At 34.2% G+C, this 11,394-nt stretch overlaps 2 protein-coding genes across 3 annotated transcripts; both read right to left on the bottom strand.

Annotated features, from left to right (window-relative positions):
- Positions 1-5,992: 5,992 nt before the first annotated feature.
- Positions 5,993-8,954, bottom strand: LOC142524638 (uncharacterized). Of its 2 annotated transcripts, none has more exons than XM_075628685.1 (7): positions 8,721-8,954; positions 8,248-8,374; positions 6,926-6,988; positions 6,787-6,834; positions 6,602-6,655; positions 6,318-6,403; positions 5,993-6,226 (listed from the first exon to the last, which is right to left on the bottom strand). In XM_075628685.1, exons 2-7 carry the CDS (start codon positions 8,371-8,373, stop codon positions 6,211-6,213), a joined length of 393 nt encoding a protein of 130 aa, XP_075484800.1. In that variant the 5' UTR covers position 8,374; positions 8,721-8,954; the 3' UTR covers positions 5,993-6,210. The 2 variants fall into 2 exon arrangements, with proteins under 2 accessions (XP_075484800.1, XP_075484799.1); XM_075628684.1 differs by having other exon boundaries at positions 6,318-6,378; positions 8,721-8,904.
- Positions 8,955-10,284: 1,330 nt separating this feature from the next.
- On the bottom strand, positions 10,285-11,134 carry LOC142524544 (photosynthetic NDH subunit of lumenal location 2, chloroplastic). Its single transcript, XM_075628578.1, has 2 exons — positions 10,601-11,134; positions 10,285-10,508 (listed from the first exon to the last, which is right to left on the bottom strand). The coding sequence occupies exons 1-2, from the start codon at positions 11,069-11,071 to the stop codon at positions 10,410-10,412; spliced, it is 570 nt and encodes a 189-aa protein (XP_075484693.1). The 5' UTR covers positions 11,072-11,134; the 3' UTR covers positions 10,285-10,409.
- Between the last annotated feature and the right edge of the window lie 260 nt (positions 11,135-11,394).

Below are 11,394 nucleotides of genomic sequence, written 5' to 3' on the forward strand. Positions count from 1 at the left end.
GCGAACCTGTTTACCTAGTTTACAAGCATTGCAAATTCTATCTTAACTTGAACTTGCTAATAGTGGCAATGAATTTGAAACTTAAGGTGATTGAGCCGTTTGTATCATAACCAATTTTTATTTCTATTTATGGCGATGAAACAAGTAGGTGGATTTAAACTATCATCATTCCATTTCACCTTATATGTGTTCTGTTCACTAAGACCAGTCAATACAGTATTGCCTGCAACAAATTTAATAGTGCACGTGTGCTTGTGAAACTCAGCGATAAGTTGACTTATGCTAATCAAGTTATAACATAAATTGTCAACTAAGAGTACATCTTTGATAATAATTTTGCGGTGGGTAATCTTACCTTTACCCTTTATCTTTAAAATTATGACCAAAGGCGATTCTTGGTCATTTGTATTCGACGACTTCTGATAGGAGATTTTATTACCCATCATATGTCTGGAGTAACCGCTGTCCAGAAACCAGATTGATTCTTCCAAGTTGTTCTTCTTCATTATCTGAAATCATTGAAATAAGAATTTGATACCCATATCTATTTAGGTCCTTAACTGATTAGACCCTTATGGACCCACACCTAGATTATCTTGAGGGATTTTCCGTTGTGTGTCCCCAGACGAATGCAGTTATGTGCATAATCTGGTGGTGTGTGCAATGTTGTTTCTTTTACAGTATGTTGTCTTGGCCGTCTGTCATTATCATTCAATCTATACCTCTTTTGAACCGGTCGACCGTTGTAGTATCGGTTAGATCTTATTTTCGAGTGATATCAGGTTGAACTTGGCTCTCTGCGGGACCAATATGAACCTTTGTGAACGGTTGGATTTGTCCTGCGTCTGAGCCATGATCGGTTGGATTTCGCATTCTCAAATTTGACATACCCTAGTCCACGTCGCCTTCCATTGTTCTCAAAATGTACATTCGGATTAATTTGAACTTGAGGCTCGTTATATTCATGTACCGTACTAGATCTGACAAATTTAGTTGATTTTAAACTGTCTTTCTCTAGTAGCGGTTGAGTTTTTGCTTCAGAGGTGCTGCATTCATTGATGTTGTAACCTAGCCCAGTTCTGTCTCTGGCCGGTTTTTGCATCTCATGCATCCTTTCAAGAGAAGCCGATGACTTATTCCATGAGTTGACTGTGTTCATCAACCGTTTATTTTATTTTAACGTGGCATGTAATAATATTCGCAAGTCATCATTCTCAGCTGCTAGCAAATTTAACTTCACTTTCAAACCGTCAACCTCATTTTGCTGCGAGCAGCTGGAGAGGGTTAACTTGTTTTTCAAGTCTTGTTTTTCTGTCTTAGCCTCCTCGAATTGCTGTGATAGTCCCTTAAAATCATTCACCAGTTCATGCAGTGCAGTGACAAGGTCTTCCTATGTAAATTCCAGAGAGTCAAAGTCAAATACCATCTTCGGTGGATTCTGATGTTTCTTCAGCCATGAGACATTTTACTGCCTCATCGTCAATTTCACTTGAGGATTCCTCGGAGATGGATCTTTCTGAATCTGAATTAGCCCATTTGCTTTTTACTTCTTCTGCAATTAAAACTCATTTTTTCTTTTTGGTGAAATTTTTATCATCTTTGGACCGTCTCCTATTAACCGGTCTCTTTTCGTCTTTCTTCGGCCTCTTGCACTATGCAATGAAATGCCCATTTTTCCCACAGTTAAAACAAGCTTGCCAATCATCTGTATGGTCCATTTTGGAATATGGTTTAGCAAACTGAGATTGATTTTTACGCTTAAATTTGCCAAATTTCTTGACAAATATGGATATAGCTTCATTGCTCAGTTGTTTGGCTGATTCCTTACTTGTGGAATCTGCAACCCTGTGGTGACTGCCAGGGCCTTGGTTTGTTGAGAAGTAGATGGAATCTCTTCAGTTCGTATTCCGAGCTCAAACTCGTACGCTTTAAGATCGGCAAAGATATCGTGAAGCTCGAGCTTATTCGGATATTTTGATTCTCGCATTGCTACTGTCTTCACGGTCCATTCTCTAGGCAGAGCCCTCCTTATCTTCAAGGCAATTTCACGGTTAAAGTATTATTTACTTAGAAATAAGTTCAATAATAATACAACTAAACCGTCCATCAAATTCGAAGAGAGTTTCTCCTGGCTTCATCTTTGTGTTGTTAAACTTCTAGATTGCAACTGTCAGTTTATTTTCTTTGATTTGGTCGTTGCCTTCACACAATTTTGTGAGTTTTTCCCATATCTCCTTTGCTATGGAGCAAGTTTTAATCTTGTTAAATATATTTTTATCTAGAGTTTTATAGAGGATATCTTTGACGACGTTGTCAAGGTTCTCCTTCTTCTTGTCCTCAGCTGTCCATTCAGATCAATGTTTTTCCACCATTTGGGGAGCACCTTCAGTTATAACCACAACTGTATTGACTTTCAAGATCTTCATAGGCCCGTCAGTGATGACATACCACATATCATCGTCCTGGGCTGCTAAATGTGCATGAATACGAATTTTCCAGTCATTATAATCTTCTTTAAAAAAACATAGGAATCTTGTTAAATGATGTCATATTAATTGTAGATATCAACGTTCAAGAAAACCCGCTATGATACCACTTGTTAGGATCGAGAAAGAGTTTAGATGGGTAGGTGAATAAACTCTTTAAAAATATTTGCTTTTAAAATTTGTTTTCAATCGTTTTTAGGCGGTTGAAAGTTTTTCTTGAACGGTTAGAATATGAACCACTTGAAAAGTGCGTAAACGGTTCACGATTTCTAATGATAGTTTTAACTGGTTGGCTGTCTTGTTAACAAGAAACTGTTTGAAATGTAAGTGCTCGCGAAAAGTAAAGACAAATGATTTTTATGGATGTTCGGAGATAAAACTCCTACGTCATCCATTCTTTCTCTTTATGAAGGATTCCACTAAAAGACTTTGGCTTTACAAATTTATTGCAATAGCCCACTCCAATCAAGACTTATCACAATGCATGTTTTGGAACTCTTAGTAATCACTTTACACTTCTGGATTTTAAGAACCTTCGGTTCACCAGACAACAATATTAATCAAATAACCAAAGGTTATTGATGTAATTAAAGAATACGTTTTTAGTAGCACGAAGATGATCCTTGAATGATCAGATATCTTTTTGTTGAGTGCGTGCTAGGTGAGCGATGAAGTATACGATCTTTAGGTGCTCTCAATTCTTCACATATGCAAGCTTTAGGAGTGTAGGAATCTCGCAGTTGAAAAACTTAGAATGATCGAACTTTTTGCCTGCATACTTCAACTCTTCTTATATAAGCTATCATCTCAACGGTCGGAAAAAAATGTGTAACGTAAACCTGTCGCGTTGGAATGATATGACACCATCAGCTGCAATAACATTAAATGTTCTTCAACAAAACATTTAATATTTTCTTTGCTCGTGCAACTTTGAATCCCGTTTCTTGAAGAGTTGCTGCTGAGCATCATTTTGTGGCAACTTTTATTAACATCAGAACTTGTAGGATGTATAAACAATCTTTTATTCTGGGATAATGACATTAATGAAGATCTTTAACGGGAATGGTGCAGAACATAGTTGACTTGTAGCGGTGCAAAACCATTCATTGTCCTGAGCCGATCAGAGAATGTATTTTATTAAGTGAGCAATTAATATATCTTTAATGAAGTGGTCGAAATCTGTCTTGGAGCAACCGGTTGGGAATATTCTAGCGGTTGGAGCTCTTTTATTGCAAGCGGTTGCATAGTTCCTGTTATACAAGATAAACAACAGTTGTTTTCTTGAAGCAATTAGATGTTGTTTTGATTTCGTCAGTCACCTAAAACTTTAAGGTATTAATAATTTCTTAACAGTCTTTGCGCTAACCATCAGCATCCTAAATTTTCTCTCGCGTTTATCCCATAAATTGCAGCTTATCAATATGATCCGCATGGCATAATGAGTGAGAAGGTGCAGACACTAGTGTTCTGCCACATGTGGAAACACCGTATTATGATCCTCAATCGTAATAAAAGTTCAACCCCCTACCGATGGTTGCAGTCGCTGAAGAACCAATACTCAATAAGTATACATATCAATTCATCGTCTAATGAAATCAAAGTTGAGAACTTGCTTAATTTTGAAGTACTCAATAGAGTTTTTCCTTCTCCATCTCAACTGCGCAGATCCAGGCGACAGGTAGGGTACGACTCTAATTTGGTTCCATAAAAAGATTCAGACAAAACCATGAATCTTTCTCTATTCACTCTCTACTCGACCCAGAAGATAGATCTGACTATGAGGAAGAGGCTATTATGGGTGTTTATTGGTCGGTTCAGTTTGGTTTTATTTTTTATTTGGTTTTTTTTTTATTTTCAGTTTTAGAAATATATAATCCGATATCTGAATCATTTTCCTTCGAGTTGGTTCAATTTTTTACCACAACGGCTCAGTTATTTTGGTTTTGATAAATTATTTAAATTAATAATATAAATATATTATAAAATATAATATGATATTTTTTTACATAATTTTTAGTAAAAAATTTAAATATAAATTCTAAATGAATAAAAAAATCAATTAAAAAATATCCAAAATGATTCTTTATTCACTAAATATTATCTCACAAGATTGCCTGCAACAAACTCGACCTTTTTTATTTCGTGCTTCACAAGACTGCAATCCAGAATCGAAGGTACTGGAAGTACTTTAATTTTAGAAAGTTGGTGTTCAGGACAATGACAAAAACTTATGTGAGACGGTCTCACGAGTCGTATTTTATGAGACTGAGCTCTTGTTTGGGTCATCGATGAAGAAGTATCACATTTTATGCTAAGAGTGTTAGTTTTTATTGTGAATATCGATATATATGATTCACCCGTCTCACAGATAAAGATTCGTGAGTACGTCTCATAAGAGATCTATCCAAGACAATTATATATATGATTCACCCGTCTCACAGATAAAGATTCGTGAGTACGTCTCATAAGAGATCTATCCAAGACAATTATGCAGTTTGTCGATGGTGAATTGAAATCCACAAAGCTGCCTTTTCCATCTTTGATTTATGGGCTGCTTGAATCCCAAGGCTTTATACGAAATATAGATGAGGAACTCTCGAATGTAAGTGAACTTTTGAAGAACGCATCAACAAACTTTAAGGGAAACAGGAAAATAGATCTTCCTTGGTCTGAATCTTCCTTGGTCTGAATCTGGTGTTGCCCATGAGTTGGCAACACGTCATCCTCCTCATCTGTTGTGGTTCCCTCGGATTGTATCATCTTGTCTCCATCTTATCTGCAAGCTCATATAGACTTTGGCCTTAAGCAGATCCTCAAGGACAAGGAAATAATTTCCCATTATGAAACCCATGTGGCAGAGTACCGCCTACTGCTAGATGTGATGGTCCATTCTGGTCAAAAAGAAGGAGAAAATTTTTCAATGGGAGCAAAAATGTCGGATGAAGAAGGTACAAAATCATGATCTTCAAGCTTTGGTCATGAATATACATAACAGATCTCTGATAGTGACGCATTTTAGTTTTTCTAATTTATTTCTTTGATATTTCTCTCTGTTCAGTTTATCTCTCTGATGTTTTTTTCCCTAATGTTTGGTCATTTAATGAATGATGGATGTTCTCAACTAGTGTTGCTTTAAAACATCTATCATGTTTGAATTCCGGGAGAGTTGTGTGGATTAACATTTTTGTGTATTTTATCCAGAAAAAAAAAAGAGATTGGAAGGAGAATATGTCTTGACATAATTCTTAAATTATCGTTTTTTTACACGAGTTTTGACTTTCTAGGTGTTACAACACTGCACATATCACTTATTCTGAAATACACAATCATTTTATTACACCATACTTTTATGTTAAACTACCACCTTTCAATACGGATATGAATGAATTTGAAATTTTTTTTTAATCTCTGATTACTCAGGATGTTGCAACAGATTTATACTAATCATTACCCTTCTATTATATTCGTATTTGGTACTCTAAGTGAATGTAGAAACGAAAAGTAGAAACTCAGAAAATGGCAACTTTTGCATACATGGTGTTTCTGTTTCTCGTCTTCATAAAACAAAATATAACACATTTATTCCAGGCTCAGCATGCGAAGTTGGTACTTGTCATGAATTTTATAGAGTCAGTTTTGTTGATTCTGATTATCAGTCGCGTTTTTGTTGCTCTCGACTCTTGCATCGAGTGGGCTCTGTCGATTTTCTTCACGTGTTACATCATCAGACTCGACACTTTCTGCATGAGAAAAGAAAGGGCTCTTTGAGCTAAAAGTATAGAGATGGAAGAACCCTTTTTTAAATTTGAAAATTTCCTTAAATATTTGTACCTTCTCCATCGTTGGCAGGGGCATAAGCTGATATTGAACGTGCTTGTTGATGCGGTGTGGGCTGTGAGGTACTTTCTGCGTGAGTACTAATAGTGCGGGGAGACAGAAGACAGTATTAACGACTGTCCTCTCATAATATTTTTCATACTTTTTAAGATTTTATATATGGTGAAAAAATTAAATATATCCTTCCCCTAAACGTTTAGATATGTCAAAAGAGTACTAGGAAAAAATGCTAGAAATTTGAAAGTTTTGAAATCAATGCTAGAGTATTCATCAAATACCTGAAGTTTGGGTCGAAGAGCCTCAAGGGGTCCTTTGCTCTTCTGTGCCCCTGCCTGTAGAATAACCCAGTGCCTCACTAATCAACCCGGACATGAAGTAACCATAGGTTCGTTCTATATTTGTGTCATGTCGGCTATATGCACGAATAAATTCGAAACATATTCAAGATTTGTCAACAAATTACCTTGCCCAATGCCCAATCAGCAGAATCAAAAAACGCATGTTCTTTGTCCTGGAAACATGCCACAATTTTGAAAGTACAAGTAGTGAGTCCATGTAGGTTTAGGTGCACCAAATTTGAGAGTGAAGAGAATATGGTTTACATTGGATATTAATGGAGGTTTCTTTGGAAGCAAACCTCCATACTTTTTCTTGATTTTTTCCTCCTGCCAAATATAGAGAATGACAATATATGAAACCCAAAATGTAAAAATATAGGTTGCAATCAAATTTTGCGCTTTTAAAAACTTTTTTCATTTTAGATAAGGTATTACGACTTTTTTGTTCTTGATCATTTTTTTAGAATCAGAACGAGATGACAATAGTACCGTTTGATTTGTGGGATAAGATAAGAAAACGATGTATAATGCGAATAATAAGAAAATGAAAGTTAATGATATATAATGCATCATCAGACAGAATTAATGGATGATTTTTACATAGAAAACAATATATTGTAACAGGCTGTGATATTTAATTTTGTAAATGAACCAAATATAAGATGTTTAATTATTAAATATTAATTTATTATACCACCTTTTGAATAAAAATAATGATTAAGAAAAATCAAGTATCAATTTAGCTTCTTTTTTTAAAAAATATAGATTGAATGGATTCTCAATTACCGATTAATATTTAAGCATCTTAAAGTCACTACTTTTCGCGTTCCATTCGAACTTATCCGCTTCTTGGTTATATGTAAAAATTTGTGTGAAACGGTCTCACGGGTCATATTTTGTGAGACGGATTTCTTGTTTGAGTCATCCATGAAAAAGTATAAAAGTATTAATTTTTATGCTAAGAATATTACTTTTTATTGTGAATATCGATAGAGTTGGCTAATTTCACATATAAAGATTCGTGAGACCGTCTAAGAAACCTACTCTAAAAATATCACTGGTTAATATTTGCGCATCTTAAAGTCACTACTTTTCGCATTCCATTTGAACTTATCCGCTTCCTGGTTATATGTGGAAAAATACAATTATTATATATTATTTTGATCAACTATATTACATTCTATTTTTTCTAAAAAATATTTCATTCTAGTTATCACTAGTCTAATAATTTTTAGAGTAGGTCTCTTGTGAGACGGTATCACGAATCTTTATCTGTAGACAAATCAATCATACCGATATTCACAATAAAAAGTAATACTCTTAACATAAAAAATAATATTTTTTCATGGATGACCCAAATAAGAGATCTGTATCACAAAATACTACCCGTGAGACCGTTTCACACAATTTTTTGCCTAATTTTTAAATAATAAAAACCATCTCCTCCAAAATAATATCACACATGATGTTTTATTTTCACATAATATAAATCAAATATCAATAACTCACGTGATATTTTTAGTTCGAAATCCAATTATAACAATCTCGTTTCAATTTAAAAACTGTCAAGTATTAATTGCACATACCTCTTGCTTTGGGGACGCTATCTCTTCATAAACTTGGTGAGACGATAAATCTTTTGCTTCCTCAACTTTTGGATCATCACCACTGATAACCTCTGCTGTTGCTTCAAAATTTGCATTATCTGCCATTCTTGTTGGAAAATCGAGCCAAAACATTTTTAATCAATTCATAATAAGAAACAAATTAATTTTCTTGTACACAAAAAAACTCGAAATAATGAACATTTAAAAAATATATATATCTAACGTTACATCTCACTTTATATTACATAGATAGATTTTTAAAAATATATATCTAACGATCGATCAACCCTTTTTCCGATCTTCTAATCAAGTGGCAAAATTTAAACAAGTCCCTCTCAGTTTTTTTTATTAAGAAAAGTATTCGTGTATTCATTAAGCTGAAACAATATTTGTTTGAGTTTCTCATAATTTCAGACAAAGAAAAACAAAAGAAATAATTGATAGAAATTTACCTGAAAACAGAAGCACTGATATGCGGAGGAGCTAAAGGAAAATGGAAAAGGTTGCGTTTCAGTTGTTAGACAAAAGGAATAAAGAGTTTTGGCATTCAGATGCTTTTGGTCCTGGGCTTTGATTCTGAGTTCAAATGGGTATAAAATCTTTGGCATGCGGCCCATTATCAAATAGGAAATTAGATAATAACGGGCCCCCCAAACCAGGGCCTTTTTAGAATTACAAGTAGGTTGAAGGGAAAGAAAAAACAAGTAAGAGATTAGATATTTTAGTCTTCTAAGTCGGTATATTTTAGAATTTTAATCTTCTAATTAGATAAAGTATGGTTATGATCCAGTATTTTTTTAAGTAGGTCTCGTGTGAAACGGTCTCACGAATCTTTATCTGTGAGACGGGTCAACCCTACCGATATTTACAATAAAAAGTCATACTCATAGCATAAAAAGTAATACTTTTGCATGAATGACTCAAATAAGAGATCTCATTTATCCTTGTATTTTTACGCATTTCTTTCATATTAATTGGCAATTCGTGGCACATCGGTAAAAGAAACAGCAGTCTCAATGAAGTTCTTATAAGCAAGAATGAGATATAGCCATTAATAAAAATAAATCACCAATTTTATATGAAATTTATTTACCCATTTCATCTTTGAATTTCACCTGGAGTTACACAATAACTTGACAAATCCCTTCAAGAAACTGTCAGCATCAAATTAGTTATGCAGCTAATATGTTAGAACTCAGAAGAAAACTCAACTTATTTTTTGAAACCTAAAAACTCAATTATTTTAATTCTGAAAAATTATAAATTCATAGAAAATTATAATTTTGACAGTATATCTTTGTCCATTTGAATTTAGTAAAATGTTGTCAAATTTCAATTCTCAGATGTCGACATGGCACTAATAACATACAAAGTATTATATCAGTACTCCGACAGAAAAATGACTAATTGAAATTTACATAACTAGACAATATCCGTTATCATAATTGAAACGAGACCGTCTCACAAAGGCCCACTCTTGATATATACATACATAAATAATTGTATGCTTTTGATTAATAAATCCCTATCATGTAGGGGTGAGCATTCGATCGGTTCGGTTACCGATCGAACCAAATTAACCATAACCGAACCGAATCGAACCGAACCGAACCGACCGATTAATTTTCATAACCGATGAAAATCGAACCGAATTAAAATCGGTTAATGCATAAAAATATAAAATCACACATCACAAATGTATAAGTTTTGTTTGAACACAAATAATACATATTATATTGATTTTAAAATTAAAAATTAAAATATATAAAATTGATAAATAATACAAACTTATTAAATAACAGTATTTATTATATCGGTTAATTCGATTAACCGATTTCAAAATTTTGAAAACCGTAAACGAACCGAATTAACCGATATAACCAATTTTTTTTTTTAATTTGAAAACCGAATTTCCGAAATAACTGAACCGAATTTTTGAATTGGTTCGGTTCGGGCGGTTAATTCGGTTTAACCGAACTCTTGCTCACCCCTACTATCATGTCATCAATATCTAAATAAATATAAAATTCAATTCTCATAAAAATAATATGTATCAATCATTTATGATAATAAACTCTGATTCTATACAATTCACAGAACAACAAAAAATTAAGCCAAAAAGTGAAGAAATTAAGATTGTATCAATCCAGCATCGCCACAAGATCATCTATTGATTTCAACGTCTTCTCGTAGTATAAATATGATTCGTAAACCTTTGGCGATCGAACATAACTATCGAACTGTCACAAGAAACATTCAACTAATTATAAACAATATTCCATAATATAACAAAATCAACGTAAAAAATGAAACGTAATTTGAAGTTAAATACCTCAGACATGTTGTCGACCAACTCATTTGCAATTTTGACGTAGGATTTCCTCCTGTTTTCGGGCAAAGTAGTCAGCGCAGTCCTCATATCTTGAGAAAGATAGGATTGCTTCAGTCGTATGTAAAACATGACATATCTCCAAGACATGGTCTCCAGCATACCCCTAAGTTCATGCAGCCCTTCCGCCGTCTGACGGATTCTTGCCACGGAATCCTCCGGCGATAGCCCCGGCTGAAAGAACTTCTCCAGTAGAAATGAACGTGTCCCCCAATCTTGAGCTTGTGCTAATGGAGTGGCATGTAGGCCTAAAGCAAATGAAGTGGTTAGGATTGTTGTTATGATTTTTCGACGATTTTCGTGTTCGGACAATGTTGCTTGGACACTTTGTGTTGGGGGGTGGTGGCCGAGGCAGCGGTGCACGGTGGTGATATGGTGGTAGAATGCGGTTGTGGGGTGTGGGATGGTGGTCATGGTTTGATGTGTGGCTTGATGGAGTTTAAGGGGAAATGGGCACAAGGATAGGAAATTTTGTGAATGATTTTGTTGTATGATAGGTTCAATATGGACCTTTGATTTCCGTGACATGTCATTTCCTTATCTTCTTTATATCATATTCATAAAAGGGTTTTTATTTTTTTGAAAATGTTAAATTATAATTTGCACTTTGCATCATCCAATATCAGCCTCTACAAATGATAAAATGAATATTAAAGAAAGATAAAATGTTTTTCAAACCAAAACCAAAATATGTCAGGGGAGTAAAAAAAATGTCGTTGTCAAATGTATTTAAAGAG

This window comes from Primulina tabacum, chromosome 14 (genome assembly GCF_025594145.1).
Source record: "Primulina tabacum isolate GXHZ01 chromosome 14, ASM2559414v2, whole genome shotgun sequence".
Taxonomy (NCBI): Eukaryota; Viridiplantae; Streptophyta; class Magnoliopsida; order Lamiales; family Gesneriaceae; genus Primulina; species Primulina tabacum.